At 44.1% G+C, this 20,271-nt stretch overlaps 2 protein-coding genes across 3 annotated transcripts; one reads left to right on the forward strand and one right to left on the reverse strand.

The window, feature by feature from the left end:
* On the forward strand, positions 1-4,581 carry LOC119336637 (probable plastid-lipid-associated protein 10, chloroplastic). 2 transcript variants are annotated; one of them, XM_037608698.1, is made up of 8 exons: positions 1-230; positions 299-403; positions 514-654; positions 951-1,046; positions 1,932-2,012; positions 3,364-3,450; positions 3,751-3,806; positions 4,264-4,581. In XM_037608698.1, exons 1-8 carry the CDS (start codon positions 72-74, stop codon positions 4,352-4,354), a joined length of 816 nt encoding a protein of 271 aa, XP_037464595.1. In that variant the 5' UTR covers positions 1-71; the 3' UTR covers positions 4,355-4,581. The 2 variants fall into 2 exon arrangements, with proteins under 2 accessions (XP_037464595.1, XP_037464587.1); XM_037608690.1 differs by lacking the exon at positions 4,264-4,581 and adding an exon at positions 3,880-4,193 and having other exon boundaries at positions 3-230.
* Positions 4,582-10,235: 5,654 nt separating this feature from the next.
* Positions 10,236-10,925, reverse strand: LOC119336648 (protein RESPONSE TO LOW SULFUR 2-like). The gene has a single exon (XM_037608710.1). The coding sequence runs from the start codon at positions 10,793-10,795 to the stop codon at positions 10,487-10,489; it is 309 nt and encodes a 102-aa protein (XP_037464607.1). The 5' UTR covers positions 10,796-10,925; the 3' UTR covers positions 10,236-10,486.
* Positions 10,926-20,271: the final 9,346 nt, after the last annotated feature.

Genomic DNA, 20,271 nt, shown 5'->3' on the forward strand with positions numbered 1-20,271 from the left:
ATGCGTGGCAGTGGAACTGGCCAGGACCTCGGCGCTTCCGCCCACTCCAGCCACACAGAACGCGCACAAAAATGGCGCTCGCCGCCGCTCCCTCCAGCCGGTTCCCCACCGCTCCTTTCCGACCATCGCCGTCTTCGCCTCTCCAGAGACACGCGCACTTCCGCCCTCAGAACCCACGTCGCAGCCCTCCTCCACTCCTCGCCGCCGCGGCCGCCGCCCCGCTCACCGCAGTACGGTCTGTCGGACACCGACCCCCTCGTTAGCCGCAGGCACGATCTGAGGCTTTTGTTTGCTGCAGGCGGACACGGAGGGGCGGAAGCACGAGCTGCTGCGGGCGGTGCAGGAGACAGGACGCGGCTCGGGCGCCAGCCCCGACCAGCGCGCGGCCATCGAGGAGGCCATCGTACTACTCCCTGCTCTAGCTATTTCCTTGAATCGCATTTGCTCCTGGGCGGCGCGGGCCGGTGTGGGACGGCGAGGGATATCGATCTGATGTGTGTGCGTGGTGTGTAGGTGTGCGTGGAGGAGCTCGGCGCCGGGGAGGGGGTGCCGCTGGACCTCACGGCGCTCGACGGCACCTGGAGGCTGTGCTACACGTCTGCATCGGACGTGCTTATGCTCTTCGAGGCGGCCGAGAGGCTCCCTCTCCTGCAGGTGTGTCTCTGCTTGTACCTCGATTTTTCAAAATTCATCATGAGAATCCCATGACAGTTAGCAACAAACAAATAGCAAGTATGCAAATGTTTGATATCGTGGAAACTCTGCTATTCCGTAGTGTGCACTTTAAAGCTCTATGGAAACCTGGAGCTATTAAGAGGTTGATCATGAATTGTTTTCTGACACTTCAGAAAATTGCTTTATAGTGTGTACAGGCAGATGATCATGTTTGATAAATTTGCGGAAAGTGCAGGAAGCCTTACGTCTGGGATGGTGCTTTTGTATGTGTGCAGGTAGGGCAAATATACCAGAAATTTGAGTGCAAGGGTCGGTCGGATGGTGGAATTGTGCGGAATGTCGTGCGTTGGAGCATCGAGAACTTGCTGGAGGTAAATCTTTATGATAATTGTGCATCTATGTGTCCTTTCTTGGAGGTTTTGTTCTTTTAACCTAACTTTGCGCCACAACAGGTCTTGTTTAGTTTTCGCAGAAAAAATAGTTGCTATATTTTTCTGTTGGTGCTGTCACTTTGCCTGGAACTCAGAATATACATGTTTTTGTTTTGTGAGTGTCATCGTTGCGGATGGTCAAAAAAATGCAAAACAGCAACAACAACAACAAAGCCTTTAGTCCCAAGCAAGTTGGGGTAGGCTAAAAAAAAAATGCAAAACAGCAAAAGGACAATATCCTTTGTTAACTTGTAATTTTGTAGTAGGATGGCATTAGTATGCAGTGAAACAGTGAAAGCTTGGCACCTTAGATAGCATGGTGTATATTTGGTTCTTCTTTACGACAATTCATCTTAACAAGTTGCTGATATATACTTAAGTAGAGCCTTTAGCTCATCATATGTGCTTTTCTGCCCTTCTATTATTATAAACATGACTTGGTTGTTTCCGTTTGACCAATCGAGGGGAGAGGCTGGTTCGTAAGAAGGATCATTGTATCATATGCATGGATATGGCAATAATATAGTGAAAAGCATAGGAAAATGGTATTTTTAGCTTTGCAGCGGCTTGATAAAATGATTGCAGAATGTTCATAGTCCTTTTGTTACAGGAACAGATTTTGGTCTAGAATTGCATTATTTTTATATTGTGCAGTCTGTAGTATGACGATTTTTGGCATAAAAAATGATTTATAATCCCTTCATTTGACATATTCTGCTTATCAGCCTGTTTGCATGTCATTGATTAAGTACTGTATACATTTCTGTCTTTAACTCTCATTTGGGTTAGCTCTTTTGTGTTTGATTCTGTTAGTGGTCTATATAGGAGCAAGAGGGTGCAACACTGATGGTCTCTGCAAAATTTGATGTTCTGTCTAAGCGCAACATATTTCTTCAGTTCGAGGAGGTAATTTTTCTATTGAAAATATCTTTGCCTGCTTATTTGAGGGAGCGTTGTAATAAGAAAGATTGGGGGTGATGATAAGAAAGCAGGTTAGACATTTTTCTTCATACAAGCTTATGCGCAGTTTCCACTATCTTTCAATACTGGAATGCAACATCAATCCAGAATCAATATGCCAGGCATGGTTGTTCCAAAGGGTTTTGCCACCTACTATTAACAAACCAAAACTAGAAGTTCCAGCTGCCACCAAAACTCCAAAAGTATAGCAATCAAGGTTACTGAAAAAGAAACGACACTTACAGCAGCTCAAAGGGATGCCAAAACAACCATAGAACATTCCCTGAACAGCAGTTCTGGACTCATCGAAGTGATTCATCAAATAGAAGCTTCATCTCCCTGTTCCTTGACCCTCCCCTGAGTCAACACTCGAGAGCACTTGTTCAGCAACATCTGCCTGGTCCCCACCCCTGCCAGCAGCACCTTCCTGTCTGTACCCACGTAAAAAATTCCCGTTATGTATGGAAAAGAGCATGCATAAACTAACTGGAAGGAAATTAAGAATCCATCAGAAAAACTGAATAAGCGTATGTTAGATATGATGTGATGTTCAGTGTGCAGTAGTGGTAGGCTAAGTAGGTGATAGGTATGCTCTATGAGGTATCTCCGTATCTGCAGCTAAGTAGTACTCCCTCCGTCCCAAAATAAGTGTCTCAAGCTTAGTACAACTTTGTACTAAAGTTAGTACAAAGTTGAGACACTTATTTTGGGACGGAAGGAGTATATAAAACACATTAGCATTATCCATGATTCATTTTCACATGAAACATGATGCTAGAATAGAGCCAGACTCTGACATGTTATCGTCATATTTCTAACTGCTCATGGCTACGAGTTGTTTGTAATGCGCACAGGGTAGTTGAACAGTTCTTTCTTGGCTTCTCTCTTTTTGGCTTTTTTTTTTCTCGAAGACACCTGGAAGGGTGTCATTTTCATTGAGAAGAAAAGTGCTAAGATAGCGCAACGACCAATATCTACTATTTTTAATTTAATTTTTGGCTTTGCTTTCTTTTGGTTTTAGCTTAGTTTTTCTCCCTTTTGCCTGTTTGGCTATAAGATCCACGCCATCTATGTGCCTTCTCCTAATACAAAATGGCATGCATTTATATGTCTGTTTGAGAAAAAGAAGCTATTTGCAATGCTGAAATTTGTCCGTTTTCTGTATTTTCATGCACCATCTAAAGCTAAGGCTTCTGGGAAGAAGTCTGTGCTTATGCCACCATCTTTTCTCAATTTTGTTTTCTTTGATTTATGTATTTTACCCTTTTTTCTTCATTTATGATCCATTGTCTAATAGGTAGCTGTAGAGAATATCAAGATTAGTGAGCAGCTACAAGCACTGATAGCTCCTGCTATACTTCCTCGGTCTTTTTTGAGTCTTCAGGTAAGCCAGGTTATATGAATATAATTATCTCTTCAGTTTGAATATTACCTGTTATGGTTACAATCCTTTTCCCTTTTCATTAAAAGCATGCACATCCTCTGTAGTCCATATGTATATTTTCATTTGACAGTTATAATAGTTTTGAGAATGCTAGTTACCAAAAGATTTATTGTTATTCTCTTTTGTTCCAGAATACAACGGTTATTGTAAAAATAATTATTTATTTAGGATCATTGTTTCACTTTCAAAATGCTCATCAACTATTATACAAGTGTTTCATTGCAGTGACTATGTTTGCAGATATTGCAGTTCCTTAAAACTTTCCGAGCTCAAGTTCCTATCAGCGGCCCCGAAAGGTACTTTTTTGAAGAAAACAATCTTCCTTCTTTGCTTCCTTTGTTCGTAAGTTTCATACTGAATTTTTATCAGACGATCACCTGGAGGACTATACTATCTTTCTTACCTTGACCGTGACATGCTCCTGGGGCGTTCAGTTGGCAGTGGTGGTGTTTTTATTTTCACAAGAGCCCAGCCTCTATTATGAAGGTTTTCTAATTTCCATGGGTGTGTTGTATAATAAAATTATGGTTATAGATGGGCTTACCTGCATACATTAGGTATGTGAAATCTGATTACTGTCCAGTTCTACTTATAGCAATCACCTTCTGCTTCCGTGTGTCAAGAAAGATCTTTTTGTTCATCAGGTTTCTGAGTTAATTAACTTGATGACTTTTTATTCTGTGCATTGGCATGTGTTTTTGTTTGAGTTCTTCTATATGTACGGCGTTTTCACGTTCACAAGTACGATAGCAGATGCATGTGCTTTCATCGAATCTACCAGCTCTATCTGGAAAAGGAAGCAAGTGGAGTATGCAACTCAGTTGAGACGCATCGGACCTTATGAGAGTCGTACCTGAAAATGTCGTATGCAAAGCAATTTCGCTTTTGTTTCTAGTATTATCATTGTTAGTGTATTTGTGGATTGCCTAGCCCTTTCCATCAGTTCCGACTTTTGGTTGCGTTGGCTAGTGCATGAAGCTTGACAATCATATCTGCATTGTTTTCAATGTGTGGCGACATGTGATTGTTTATGCCTATTACTGTAATCTTAGCCTAACAAATTTACTAATCTGCACTGTATGACTGTAATCAATAAGTCTTTAAAATATGTTCTTGCTGTCTGCAAAATCAAAATGCAGTTAACATTTATCTTTTGGGTTGATCTTGTTGGGCTTCCTTTCCAGTGTAGTAGCTGTTAGGTTATTGGATTATTTTTTGCTGCAGTTACTATCTGCATACGATTATTGATGTCCCACAAAAACAATTATGTACTTTTCTTTTTGCAAGAAATAAATATGTGCCTATCATTCATGTGTAGCAAGCCTGTCACGGACGATATTATGGCAACTATTTTATTACAGTCACATTTACTCATACAATTATTGTTAAGTTGAAGTGACAGGGTTATGTTGATCCCTTTGCTGATTAAATTATCAACTCATTTAAATTGTTCCCATTTCATATAATTCAGGTCACTTGACATAATAGTTTTTTTTTTGAAACGAGGCAAAAGATTTGCCATTTCCATTGAATAAGGAGAAGAGTATGGTTTAGTGCATCACTGCCCCGCCAAAGCTGAAAGGGCAAAGGCCTACTCTCGCGGCATCAAATTACACAAATGTTTGGCTCCCGCCATAGCCCAGATAGATGCCTCCTCCTTAATAGTTCGCACTATGACCGCCACAGGCGCCGCCTTGGTCCTGAACACGCGTGCATTTCGCTCCTTCCAAAGCTCCCAGCTTACAAGGTGTAGTACGGAGGCCAAGGCTCTCCTCGGGTGCGCATTGTTGGCGAGGACTCCATCCCACCAAAACCTTACTGTGCCAAAGTTCAACCATTGGGTGGTATCTACATCAAGGTGCAGCCATGCAAGGACCTCCTTCCAGACCCGAATGGAGAAGCGGCACTTGAACAGTAGATGTGCCGTGGATTCTCGCACTTGATTGCAAAGCGGGCAACGATCACAGTTTGGCCACCCACGACGTTGTAGCCTGTCCGCCGTCCAGACCCGATTTTGTGTGACCAACCATGCAAAGAATTTACATTTTGGAGGGGCCCAAGCCTTCCAGACAGTGGTTTGCAAGTTGGATTGAACAAGTCCAGCAAATTGGGCCAAATAGGCCGTCTTGGCAGAGTAAGATCCATCACTGGAGAGCTTCCAAAGCATGGTGTCCGGGACACCAGGTTGGAGGTTGATAGGCAAGAGCATGTTCCACAGAGCAATGAACTGTTCGAGATGGACTAGGGATAATCCTGCTGTTGTGTCAATCCAATTTACCCAGTTATCCTCCCTGAGGGCCAAAGCAACGGTGCCACGCTTCTTCCTAGAAAGCTCGAAGATTTTTGGGGCGATGTCTTTGGGACGGATGCCATCCAACCAAGAAGACTCCCTGAAAATGGCCTTGGAGCCATCACCAATTGTGACCTTAGTGACAGCCGCAAAGATGTCTCGATCTAACTTTCTATAGGGGAGCTCAGTACCACACCATGCCATTGGCGGGTCCTCCCACTCCAGCCATAGCCATCTAAGGCGGAGCGCGGTGGCGAACTTTTTCAGATTGAGGATTCCCAGGCCCCCATATTGCTTGGGCCTGCAAACGTGCTCCCAATTAATTTTGCATTTGCCGCCAGACAGTGTCAGTTCCAGCCCAAAGATAGGCTCTCCGCAGGCTGTCCAATTTCTGTAGCACCTCCACCGGGATGTCTAGTGGGGTGATATGGTAGATGGCCACCGCCGTGAGGACCGCCTTGACCAAGGCCATTCGGCCCGCAATAGCCACATGTCTCCCTCTCCAAGGTGCAAGCTTTCCGACTGCTTTGTCTTCAAGGTGCTGTAAATGGATCCTTTTGAGCCGTCGAATCGCAAGCGGAAGGCCTAAGTAGCGAATTGGGAATGATGAACGGCAGGCCGGGAAATGCTGCAGGATGTCATTGAGGTCCAGACTTGCGCACTGGATGGGGGCAACCAAGCTCTTCGCACAGTTGGTGACCAGCCCCGTTGATTCACCAAAGGAGGAGAGCGTGTTGGCAATGAAACTGACATCCTCCTTGATAGGGGCACAAAAAACCGCCGCATCATCAGCATATAAAGAAGCCCTAATGCCCGTGAAGCGGCTGCCTAGCGGGTGCAGAAGACCCTGAGAGGTGGCCTTTTCCAAGATGTGGTGCAACGGGTCAATGGCCAACACGAAGAGCAACGGCGAGAGAGGGTCACCCTGTCGAAGGCCACATCCATGCTTGATTGGGTCACCGGCAATACCATTGAGCAAAACCCTGGAGGAGGCTGTGGAGAGGAGAGCCGAAACCCACCCTTTGAATCGACTCGGGAAGCCATGGTGGGTTAGCAGCTCCATCAGATAATCCCATTTTACCGAGTCAAAAGCCTTCTTGATGTCAAGCTTGAAGAGGAGCATAGGAGTTTTTTTGCGGTGAAATTTCCTTGCCAAGTTCCGGACATACAGGAAGTTGTCGTGGATACTCCTTGTTTTGATGAAGGCACTTTGCGCAATGGAGACGATATTGTTCATATGACGGGCCAACCGTGTTGCAAGGATTTTGGCAATGAGCTTTGCAACGGCATGTATCAGGCTGATGGGTCTGAAGTCTGAGATGTCTTCGGCGCCATCTTTCTTAGGGATGAGGGCGATATTCGCCGAGTTGAGCCAGTGGAAGTTTTCCGCATGCAGATTTGAGAACTTGTTGATCACCAACATGACATCATCTTTGATAATGTCCCAGCAGACCTTGGAAAATTTCCCGGTGAAACCGTCAGGTCCGGGGGCCTTGTCTCCAGGAAGAGCAGAGAGTGCATCCTTGACTTCATCCTCTGTGATGAGCTCCCCAAGGTCGGAGAGGTCATGGGTCATAGGGGGAAAGGCGGACCAGTTGATAGTTTTCGAGCGTGGCGTACCCCTCTTGATAATGTTGGCAAAATGTGTCTGGACAATGCTGCTTTTATGATCATGGCTAGTCACCCAGCCACCTCCATGCTTGAGTAGTTAGCGAATATGAATCATCGTAGTGGATGTAAGTAGCTACCTGGGGTCTCTTTGCTTTCACTGCAGGAGTATTGGAACTGTACCCACTGAAATATGCAGTTTTAGAATCAATTTGACATTTGAGTATTGTGTGCTCTTATAGATATTTTAGGCCATGTGTTATTGGGGGACTTGTCTGCAGTTCGCAGATTAGTGATGATGGTTTTGTAGCTTGACATGGACATCAAGCAGTCAAACTCTAATGAAGCTTGTCAGCTGGTGAACCATAGGAGGCGATGAAGCATCAACTTTTCGAAATTGATAGTAGTAGTTCAGAAACAAAGGGCCCAATATAGGTTATTTTTATCCTAATATGTACTCCCTCCGTTCCGAATTACTTGTCGCACGTATGGATGTATCTAGATGTATTTTAGTTCTAGATACATCCATTTCAGCGACGAGTAATTTGGAACGGAGGGAGTAACAGAAGTCGTTGCCTTAGTATTTGGGCATCATATGGAGTCATTGGTTTCTGATCTTTTCATTTAAGCGTGAAAAAATCACTGTAGGGCTCACCTTAAGACCAACTTACAAGGAATAAACATTGGCAACACCCTTAGACCTTAGTAATTGGGCATATCACATGGATTCATGGACCATGCACTCAGAGCTAATATCATTTCAAGGCAAGCGGCCAACCTTGTGCTAGAATCGTTTGTGTGTGTGTGTGTGTGTGTGTGTGTGTGTGTGTGTGTGTGTGTGTTTTATGAAATCGTGGTCCTCAATTTGGTTATAATGGAAAGTAGGGTGTCCTTTTGCCCAGTTTGTGTTCAGGACTGAAAGTACTTATAACTACACTTCAAACATTGCACATGCCCACTCTTATGGCTAAAAATCAAACTGTGCTTTACACCTCAGTTGTATTTATCCAGTAATCCTATGAGGTTCAGCACTTGGGTTGTTGGTTTACCGTTTACACACTTCATTAAACTAAAGGGGTCACCATAGTCACCATGCTGCTATTTCAAACTCTTCTGTGGGCAAAACTAAATGCCAAAATCTCTGCTGTGAGTAACAGGTCGCTATGTTTGAGAACCAACAATATGTTCAGTAGTCAGGCGAGGTGATTGTACCCTAGCCTACCAGGATCCAACCCCAAGTTTGACATCTTGTTTGTCTCACCAAGGTGGATCATGCATAGGTGATAGATGACGTACCCTTCGATAGTGAGGTGCTTTTGGACTTGGTCTTCTTCTGTGAATACGCGGGCATGTGTGTATGCGTCTGTGTTGTGTGTTTAAACCAAAAAAAGAGGGGAAAACAATTTGCTACATTTATTTGAGTTAAAAGTGTTTAACAAAAATGCCAGGTTTTTGTTTTTAAGCCATAGCCGAATACAGTCTTCTAAATGAAGCCATGGGCCAACATTTTGTTTAGTCATGTCAGCAATCTTGCAACTGATCCGCGATCCGCGAATATTCTTTTCTTGGTGTTTGGATATGCTTTCCTTGATGTTTGTCGAGACCCACTTGTGCTATGCATCTTTATACATGGCAGTATGCTTTGCTGGTGAGGTGCATGTGGTGGCAACCCCTACACCACAAGTTCTTTTTTGTGTGTGTTCATGGTGGGGCTGCAGACCCTCTGTGTCATGCTTTAGATTCTACGCCAAAAGGCTATGGCTCATGTCTAGCTCTGCAACCACCTAAAAATCGAAGAGGAATTCACATCTGTTTTAGTTGTTTGTGTTGTTCTGTTGAATCTCAAGTTGGAAATTTTTATCTTTAATTCTCTAGAAAGGTTTTAGAAGCCTTCTAGTAGAAGATTTACTGATTGATTTTACCCAAGTTTCATGGAGAATGCAGACAAGACGTTTTCCTCCTTCCAGCCTGGATTCCAGGTGCGTATCTGAACGCAGTACTCCTGATTAAAGATCAGGTCACCCTATTGGAGACAAGTCAGGTCATATGCTCCATCAATTTTTGTACCTCTTGTCTGCACACTTCCGCGTTCATGGTTATTCCGTGGAATTGTCTTGGTTTCTGAGGAGCATGACCATTTCACACCTCCAGTCAGCTATCTGGAAGATTGACATTTTTTCAGGATGAAAAGTTCCATGCCCCATTTCATACCTCTCTTTTTCATTACATGCGTGCTGCTGTCAAATATCCGAGGTCCCTGATTTGCCATTACTATTTCCAATTGCATTATATCAGTCAACTTTGTGCTGTATGGTGTTGGTCCGAAGTTTCCTTACTTTTGTTGCTTAATTGAGCAGCTGGTGCGGTCGTTTTCTGTGTGGCGGCACACGTCTCGTTTTCTAGCAGTGTCATCTAGTCGATTCAAATTGTTTGAAGAATTCCGTAACAGAGCGTATGCATTGCAAGTAGAATTCCTTGCTATAGTATAACTGTTGGCAGCTCACAGCTTGGCAACGTGGTCAGCAATCTCTCGACCAGAATATGCTGGCCGCACCCGCAAGAAGAAACCAGGAACTTGTCAAGAACACCGAAACATCGGCTTCCCCTGGGAACTGACTGCTCGTAAGGATGGTGAAACCTGAAAGTCGAACAATTCAATCGAGGGAAAATTTAGAGAACGAACGTCCTGTGGGTCGTCCTCCAGCGCGACGCACTCTGCGCCAATGGATATGGCTCGTGATCATCTCGTTTTATATGCACATAAGCTCGATCGTTGTCAAGGAATCCGTTGCGTGTGATATTAGATGAATGCATGCGTCAGCTCAAGTTTGCATCAGATCGGGGGCAACATTTAGATGTCCTCCAAGAGATTCGTAGTACTACACAAACAACATTATATACATCTCATCAAGAAGAAGAAAAATGTACAGTACATCCTAAACTACGCTCCACCACCACGGACGAGTTGGCATCAAACACACGCCGGCGGAAAATTTAGAAACCCGTACAGGTACAGCCTTGCATAATCGCACATAATAGTAGTAATAAGCAAGGAAACGCATGATGAGATTCGGTTCGTCAGTGAAGGCCGGATTGCACGACGCCGCTGTGGAGGCCGGAGGACCTGAGCAGGCCGTCCATGAGGGCGAGCCTCTCGGAGAGCGCCCTGACGTGCTGCTGGTACTCCATGGCCTGCGTCATGGCCTCGGCCTCCAGCTCGCCGAGCTGCACGCACAGCCGCTCCTCGGCCTCCTCCGCCACGGCCACCCGCGCCAGCGCTGCCTCCAGCTCCCGCCTCAGCCGTTCCTCCCTCGCCTCCGCCTCCGCCACGGCCCTCGCGAGCTCGGAGCTCTTGCCGTCCATGGCCGCTGCTGCCTTCCTCGCCATGCCTCCTAACTTCTCGGGGATGAGTGGGAGAATATGTGTACACTATAGACCTTTTTTTTTCTTTGAGGAGAATGCGTACACTATAGACAGACGTGTTTACGAGTTCGTTGGATCTGGATGCCTCTCAGGTTGTGGCGCCTTTTATATAGGCCGGGCCGGCTGCAGCTGCCGAGGGAAAGCGGGAATGTGTCCAGGTTCAATGAACCAATCGGGCACGTTAGGTGTCGGCGTACGTGTACAGCGCTGCTACATATAAGGTGAGGTCATCATTCGTTGATAATTCGATGCTTTGCCCGTACGTCTCTCTCTTATTGCATTTCCTCCTGGTTGAGAGGTGAACGTGGTGGGCGGATGGATAGTCAAACACCAGCAACCACAACTTTTGCTTGATTTGTCTAGCACATTCTGGCCGTTCGATCGAGCGTCGGAGGGTAGAGGTTGGAGAGACATACGAGGGTGAATATCGGGTGATACAGAGCGAGTTTGGATCATGCCCTGGCCAGAAAGTACCTGGCCTGGAGCGTGCCTGAAAATTGCCTGAAGTGTGTTTGGTTGCTACCCTGGAAAAACGCATGCGTGTCTGGCCTGATTCATCTGTACTGTGATTAGCCTGGACGGTTTACCAGGCATGTGGCTTAGCCTGGTTCAGGACATCTATTTTGGACGTCTGGGTGCCTGGCTCTTGATTAGTAATTTAATATTTGGATGTGATGGTGGGCTCCACACTAGTACAACATTTTACCATATAAAACTATCTCTAATACTTCACCAGGCAAGGCCACCAACCAAACAATGCTCTCCCAGGCTAGCCTGGCCAGGCACAAAATTCAGACTTTTCAGGCACATCCCAGGCATCAAAATTCTCCAGGCACATTGCCCAGGACACAAACCAAACTGGCCCACAATCCCTTACATGCTTCCATGATACCAACTTGAAATATTAAACTTAAATATTTTAAAAAATTCTTTTTTTTTGTAAATGTTCACAACACATGTCTTTTTTGCGGGTATACAACACATGTGTTTACATCTTCTAAATAATTCAGATCCAAATTCAAAGCACAGATAGAGGAAAAAAATCTTCATCGTCATCAATAGTGTGAATAAAGACAAAAACATGGATAGTTGCAAAGGGTACACTATTCACATCTCGATTTGTCTTTTTTTGTTTCTCTCTTTGTACTTTGAATTTGGATCTTAAAATTTTAGGGATTGTAGACACATGTGTTTTGAACGCTCACAATTTCCTAGGAATTTTTTGAACCATATAACTGGCGGTATCACCTGATATCCTCCCAGATAGATGATTGACCTCTCCTCCTTCGATCTCAAACATTTCTTCCATGAGGATGCACTTTCCAAACATAGGTAATTAAAATATCCTGAAATTAGTGAAATTGGATCAAACCATCTAAAAAGGCATAAGTGACATGAGAAGCATCCATCACGCATAATGCATATATGTCCCTCTTGAAGATCATATTTAGATGAATGATCTTCAAGAGGGAGTTGTTTATGTTAGCTGGGTTCAATCTTGCAAGTAATCTACCGCAATGACAAAAGTGGAAAACTTGTATTGTGTTGTTGCCACTAAGGATACAAAGATAGCTGTGTATTTGTCCTTTATACTACATGCATCATGTCACCATGCTTAATGCAATGCTCCTTTTCATCTATCACTTCGCATGCTAGATAGCGGTCTTGGCTGTCGGATGGACTACTGTGCATGGTGTTCAAGGTGTCGCATCTGGCTTGGTACCGTCTGTGATGATACTCATGGCGGTCTCCTCCGTGTCGTGCCGCTCATTGCGAGCCTTGCGCCTGCGTTGAGGACCCTATGGAAGAATGCCGGCTTTTGGAGGTGGAGATGTTTACTCTAGCTGCGAAGGCTTCTCAAGGACGGGTGCACACAAGTGGTGATGGGCGCTGCATGCGGCATTGTCGGGGTCACCAACCCTTCGATTTGGGCATGCGGGCTTGTAACACCCCGGATGTCATGCTACAGTGATACCCTGTTAATGGTGCCATGCCATCACAATTAATTTTGCTAAAGTTCACTTTGATCCAAACCTAGTCAAATTCAAATTCAAATGCAAGTCAAAAAAATTCAAACAGTAAAAATAAATTGTTTGTTGGGTTGCAAATAATCATTAAGTAATTGTAGTGTAGGAACCAACATCATTTGAAATATTTAAATGCCCCTAACCTATTTAAAACTAAGCCAACAACATTAAAGCATACCATTTCAATTTAAATAAATAGCTAACCATTTCAAAGTAAATTGTAACTCTGTGTGCTAGCTCAGATCATTGCCTAATAATCATGGGCCAAATTTCATAGTTAATTAAAGTCATTTAGTAAGAATCTAAAATGTAAAACAAAAAATAATAAAAGGAACATAAAATAAAATGGGAAATAGAAAAGAACGCACTATACACTTGGCCCAACGCTCACTGTTTCAGGGCCAACCCACCTAACCTCCTCATCCCCTACTGTAAATGCATCTAGTGCCACCCCTAGTTGGTTTTGGAGTATTGATGACAAAGTTGGTTGAGGGACTAATGCATCTGTGAGAATTGCAGGATAACGCAGGTAGTGTCCCTCATTGATTCGGTTTACCTACCGGAGATGACCCCTAAAAATGTATGAAGACATTGAAGACAATGGTGGTGTGTGAAGATATTCACATTGAAGACTATGACATGAGAAGACATTGAGTGAAGACTATGGAGCGCGAAGACTGTGTTGTTTCGTTGTTTCCTTTTCTTCTTTGTTGAGTCATAGGAACCACCGTACTGTTAAGTGGGGTCCAAGTGAACAAAGTCAGAATGACTGAAGTGATGCTCAACCTAAATCCTATGTCTTCGAGCGAAGACAATGAGAGCAAATCTTACCAGAGCTGGATGAGCCAGCTTTGCTTGTAGCCCAAGTAAAGTTTCCGTGTGTGTTTGAAATCTGACCGTTGGAACACGTGTCAGTTCCTTAGTGACCTAGGGTCATTTTGGACATATCAGGTCGGGTTGCCTTGTGGCTATAAATAGCCCACCCCCTACACCATAAATTGGTGGCTGCTCAGAGTTAGTTTACGGCTTTTGTCGTTTGAGAGCAACCCACCTCGAAGCCTTTGAGAGAGAGAAATCCTTGCGAGGACAAAGCCCAAAACACCCAGAGCCAAAGAGTGTTAGGCATCACTGAAGTCTTTCTGTCTGTGTGACCTGAAGACTTATTACACTTGAGGACTGTGTATCCTCCAGCCGGTTAGGCGTCGCGTTCTGTGCATCCAAGAGTCATTGTGGATCGCCGGTGAACAAAGTTTGTGAAGGTTCGGAAGTCTACCTTGAAGACTTACCAGAGTGATTGGGCGAGGACTGTGTGTCCTTAGCTCAAGGGGAATAAGATGAAGACGCGGTCTTCTGAGTTGAATCTCAGCCTCCCTAACCAGACGTACAGTTGTCACAGCAACTGGAACTGGTCCAACAAATCCTGTGTCTTCAACAAGTGACTGGTTCTATCTTTTCCCTCCCTTTACTTTGAGTTAGTCTTCGTGAAGTCATTGCCTATTTGTCTTATCTATTTGACTTCATTGCTTGACTACTATCGTTGATTGGCTTCATACTATCTTCCATCCTGATCCTTACTACCTAGCTGCTATTAGTCTTTGTATGTTCACATAATTGCATACTTGACTATGGCTTGCTTGTTGTAGTTTATCTTCCGCTACATATCAATTAGGTCATTTCTATTGCTTGTCTTCAAAACTTCCACGTTTTGAAGACTTTGATAAAAATCACCTATTCACCCCCCTCTAGTCGATAACTAGCACTTTCAATTGGTATCAGAGCAAGGTACTCCCTTGTCTGTGTGATTCGGTTTAACCACCTGGAGTTTAGCTATGTCAACTACAGGGATAATCAAAGTCTCCGTTGCGTGCCCCGTGTTCGATGGAACTGAATATCCCTACTGGAAGAATAAGATGCGCATGCATCTTGAAGCCATTGATGTCGACCTCTGGTATGTCGTCAAGAACGGCGTTCCCAAAACTGGTGAAGGTGTCACCCCTGCTGATGTCAAGAAGTTCATTCAACTGGACTCGACTGCAAAGAACATCATCTGTGGTCATCTGACCAAAGGATAGTATGGCCGTGTGAGTGCTATGGAAACGTCAAAGCTAGTCTGGGACTGGCTATCCAAGGTCAACGAAGGTGTCTCGACACAGAGAGACCAAAGGATCAGTGTTCTTCGCAACCTCTTCAACCGCTTCAAGAGAAACGACAATGAAAATGTCCAGCTCACGTTTGATCGCCTCACTGACATCACAAATGAGCTTCAGGATCTTGGCGCCACTGAGATTACCAAGCATGAAATCGTCAAGATACTACTGAGATCACTTGACAGCTCCTTTGACACCCTTGCCCTCATGATACAAGAACGCCCTGACTTCAAGACACTCGATCCGTCTGATATACTTGAGAGGCTCAACACACATGAGTTCCAGCTTTCCAAGAAAAGAGATATCTATGGTCCCAATTATGGCCGAACTCGCGCTTTGAAGGCAAAAGTTGTTTCCTCATATGAAGAAGAATCTGACTGCAGTTCTGATGATCCTGAATACATTGGAAAGGAACTTGCCATGCTTGTGAAGAAGTTCCAGAAGTTCACCAAGAAGAAGGGCTTCAGAAAGTCTTCACGATCTAGCTCAAGAAATGATGAAGCTTCCACTCATGACAACAAGAAGAGAACATGTCACAAGTGCAAGAAACCTGGACACTATATCTTTGAGTGTCCACAGTGGGAAAATGAGAAGAAGAAGAAGAAGAAGAAGAGCAAGGAATATGATTCTGATGACAAGAAGAAGAAGAAATCTTCAAAGTCTTCTTCTAAGTCCTCATCAAGGTCTTCATCACATAAGAAGAGCTCATCTGGCAAGGCTCGTGCTTTTGTTGGCAAGGAAATGGATTCAGAGGAGGAGTCTGCTTCTGAGGAGGCAGAGGTGGAGTCTGAAGAAGAGTCCAACCCTGGCTTTGCAAGTCTGGCTCTAGCCACAGCCTATGTTGCCAAGTCCAGCTTCAACACTGAAGACAATGACTTCCACACCAACGCTGAAGCTGATGACATGGACGATCCTGCTCCCACCTACTGCTTCATGGCACGTGGTGCCAAGGTAAAATCACGTGATGCTTACTTTCAAACATCAAGTGAAGATGACTCTGATTGTGAATCCAAACCCAGCTACAAAACACTCGCTAAAATTGCTACTGAACAACAAAGGGCTATGGAACATACTCAAAAACTGTTAGACAAAAGCGATGACCTGTTGGACGCGGAAATGACACGTTCTCAGTCCTTAGTTGAAGACATAAAAAATCTTCATGCTAAGTACCAAGAACTTGAAAGTCTTCATGAGACGCTCTCAACCACTTATGAAAGGCTCTCCTATGATTATCTTCAAAGGAAGAAAGAGCTTGAGAAATTGAAAGCGGCTCATGAAGATATTCAAAAAGAGAATGAGTCATTTCGCGTTCAACAGACCAGTTCCGCTCAGGATGGATTTGAACCACCATGTCTAAAATGCATTGAGCGTGATAACGCTACCTCTGTTGCTGAATGTTCCACTGCTGCTACTGTTGCTTTGTCTTCAACTACTGATGTGGTAGCTAACCCCTCTATTGAGGATACCACTACTATTGCTGATGAAAATGCTAGGTTGAAGACATTGCTTGAAACAGGGATGTATAAAAGTCTGAAAGGACATCAGACACTTTGCGATGTCCTCAAAAAGCAAATTCTGAACCGAAACCCTAGGAAAGAGAGTGTTGGGTTCGAGAGGAAAATGAATGTTGATGGTTCCTACTGGAAACCTGAGCAATATCCCAAAACCACATGGGTTGCTGCAAAGGAACCTTCAGTGGATCCATCCACCTTATCTGGCTTTACCTGTGCTAATCCTATTATCATTGATGAATCCTTTGATGCAAACTATAAACTATTCAAAAATCAGAATGGTGAAGTGTTTGCGAGGTATATTGGTACTAACTGCAGGAATGGACCACCTATGAAGAAGATCTGGGTTCCCAAAAGCTGTCTTGAGAATCTTCCAGTGAATGTCATCATGACACCACCAGGGAAGAAGACAAACCCCAGACCAAAGGCATCATATGGTCCAACGGCTTCATACGGATACAGGACTCACCTGAGTCACCCTAACGCCAATGTTTTGCAGGGAAATCGTACTCAAACTTATGAATATGAGCATGTGTCTTCAAACCGCTATGTTCATAGAACTAAGAACTTTTCTGCTTATTCATATGAGTATCATTCATCTCCTGCAAGGCTATTTGCTAGGGCTCCAAAGCCGAAATTCTCAGATGCTGCACTTAGACTCATTGCTTCTAAGCCACCCCTGAAGATGTGGGTGGTGAAGAAGAATTAACTCTCTTTTGCAGAATATGGTCTCCAGCCAGCAATCAAAGGCGTCCGATACTATTGCTGGGGACCTAAAACACTATAAGGGACGCATGATAAAATGGTCTTACTATATATTTCACATGAGAATCACTTACCAGTCATACTATGAGTTCTAACCTTGATCTAAGCTGTGATAATCCTTGTGTGCGTCAAATGCTTATGCTTCACAACACACTATGTGAAGCCTATCCTCCTAACTGCACTGTAGGGTATGACACCTCATGCTTCAGAATGGATTATGGAAAGCGGATGCATTAATCATATGACTGGTGATCGAAGTCTTCTCATGGACTCAACCTTACGTCCATCCGACAAGAGTCACATCACATTTGCTGACACTGGTAAAAGCAAGGTATTGGGTCTAGGTAGAGTTGCAATCTCAAAGGATCAACACATGGATAAAGTGATGCTTGTTGAATCCCTTGGGTTCAACTTAATGTCTGTCTCAATGCTTTGTGACTTGAACATGATTGTGCTATTCGGAAAATATCGTTGCCTTGTACTAATGGAATCTGACAAGTCTCCAGTCTTTGAAGGGTATCGGAAAGATGATCTATACATGGTAGATTTCTCAACAGGTCCACAGCTTGTCGTATGTCTTCTGGTAAAAGCTTCAGAATGCTGGCTCTGGCATCGGAGGCTGGGGCATGCTGGCATGAGGAACTTACACACACTCGTCAAGAAGAAGCATGTCATAGGCATCGAGGGTGTCAAGTTCAAGAAGGATCATTTGTGTGGTGCCTGCGAAGCTGGAAACATGACTAGGGCAAAGCACCCCTCGAAGACAATCATGGCGACATCTCAACCCTTCGAGTTGTTACACATGGACTTATTTGGCCCTACTCACTACTCTACCCTCACAACAACAGCTTGTCTCTATGGCTTCGTCATTGTTGATGACTACTCAAGATATACATGGGTGCACATAATTCTCTACAAGACTGAAGTACAAGATGTCTTCAGACGCTTCGCCAATCGAGCCATGAACAATTATGGCGTCAAGATCAAGCATATCAGAAGTGATAACGACACTGAATTCAAGAACACCGGGCTTGATCTTTATCTGGATACAATGGGAATCACTCATGAGTTTTCTGCTCCATACACACCTCAGCAAAATGGCATTGTAGAGCGCAAGAACAGAACCCTCATTGAGATGGCTCGAACAATGCTCGACGAGTACAAGACACCAAGAAAGTTCTGGGCTGAAGCTATTGATACAACATGTCACATCATCAACCGTGTTTACATCCACAAGCTTCTGAGCAAAACATCCTATGAGCTCCTTACTGGCAAGAAGCCAAATGTCAGCTACTTCAGAGTCTTTGGTGCTAGGTGCTGGATCAAGGACCCCATCACAAGTCAAAATTTGCACCTAAAGCTCATGAAGGCTTCATGCTCGGTTATGGAAAGGACTCGCACTCTTACAGAGTCTTCAACCTCTATCACTACAAAATCGTTGAAACTGTGGACGTGCGATTTGATGAAACCAATGGTTCACAAAGAGAGCTCCTGCCAAGTACACTTGATGAAGCTCCGTCCAGCGAATCAATCAAGCTGATTGGAACAGGTGAAATCATGCCCTCTGAAGCACAGCCTGAAGAGGAACTTATCATTTCTGCCCCAAACCAACCTGAAGACAATGCTCAGAACAAAGACAATCGTCCCAATGATGACAATGATTAGCAAGAGCAAGGTCTTCGTCTAGTTCATCCCCGTGTTGCTAATGAAGTACAAATTGAGAAGATAATTGATAGCATCAATGCGCTTGGTCCACTTACTCGCTCAAGAGCAACACAGTTAGCAAATTTCTGTGGGCATTTTTCGTTTGTATCAATATCAGAACCCAAGAAATTTGCTGAAGCCTTTATGGAACCTGAATGGATTCAAGCCATGCAAGAAGAACTTCAACAGTTCAAGCTGAATAATGTTTGGGAACTTGTCAAGTGTCCTGACCCTCACAAGCATAACATTATTGGCACAAAATGGATATATCGAAAGAAGCAAGATGAGCATGGTCAAGTAGTCAGAAACAAAGCACGTCTTGTGGCTCAAGGATACACTCAAGTTGAAGGAATTGACTTCGATGAAACATTTGCTCCTGTAGCTAGGCTTGAAGCTATTCGCATACTGCTAGCCTATGCTAATCACCACAACATCTTACTATATCAAATGGATGTGGAGAGTGCATTCCTCAATGGCAAGATTGAAGAAGAAGTGTACGTTGCTCAACCACCTGGCTTTGAAGATCCAAAACATCCTGATATGGTGTACAAACTAAACAAAGCACTGTATGGCCTTAAACAAGCACCTCGCGCTTGGTATGATACGATCAAAGACTTCCTGAAGAGCAAAGGCTTCAAACCTGGATCGCTTGATCCCACACTCTTCACGAAGACATATGATGGTGAATTGTTTGCGTGCCAAATATATGTGGATGACATTATCTTCGGCTGCACCAACCAGAAGTATAGTGATGAGTTTGGATACATGATGCAAGAGCAATATCAGATGTCCATGATGGGTGAGCTGAAGTTCTTCCTTGGTCTTCAAATTCGTCAGCAAAGGAATGGCATCTTCATATCTCAAGAAAAATATCTCAAAGACTGTCTGAAGAAGTTTGGAATGCAAGATTGCAAAGGTTACACGATGCCAATGCCAGCCAAACACCATCTTGGTCCCGACAACAATGGTAAAGAGTTCGATCAAAAGGTATACCGCTCCATGATTGGTTCCTTACTTTACCTATGTGCATCTAGGCCAGATATTATGCTTAGTGTTTGCATGTGTGCTCGATTCCAAGCGGCACCAAAGGAATCGCATCACTTAGCTGTGAAGCGAATTCTTAGATATTTTGCTTACACCCCAACACTCGGATTATGGTATCCAAAGGGCTCAAGATTTGATCTGGTTGGATTCTCGGATGCTGATTATGCCGGAGACAAGGTTGATCGCAAGTCTACATCAGGCACATGTCACTTTCTGGGACGATCACTTGTCTGTTGGTCTTC

The sequence above is a fragment of the Triticum dicoccoides genome, chromosome 1B (genome assembly GCF_002162155.2).
Source record: "Triticum dicoccoides isolate Atlit2015 ecotype Zavitan chromosome 1B, WEW_v2.0, whole genome shotgun sequence".
Taxonomy (NCBI): Eukaryota; Viridiplantae; Streptophyta; class Magnoliopsida; order Poales; family Poaceae; genus Triticum; species Triticum dicoccoides.

Excerpts from the sequence above, each read along its gene's own strand:
- LOC119336637 (XM_037608690.1), top strand. The coding sequence starts at position 72 with ATGGCGCTCGCCGCCGCTCCCTCCAGCCGGTTCCCCACCGCTCCTTTC. Across the intron at positions 404-513 it reads CGGCCATCGAGGAGGCCATC|GTGTGCGTGGAGGAGCTCGG; the intron begins GTACTACTCCCT and ends CGTGGTGTGTAG. Across the intron at positions 655-950 it reads AGAGGCTCCCTCTCCTGCAG|GTAGGGCAAATATACCAGAA; the intron begins GTGTGTCTCTGC and ends GTATGTGTGCAG.
- LOC119336648 (XM_037608710.1), bottom strand. The coding sequence starts at position 10,795 with ATGGCGAGGAAGGCAGCAGCGGCCATGGACGGCAAGAGCTCCGAGCTC.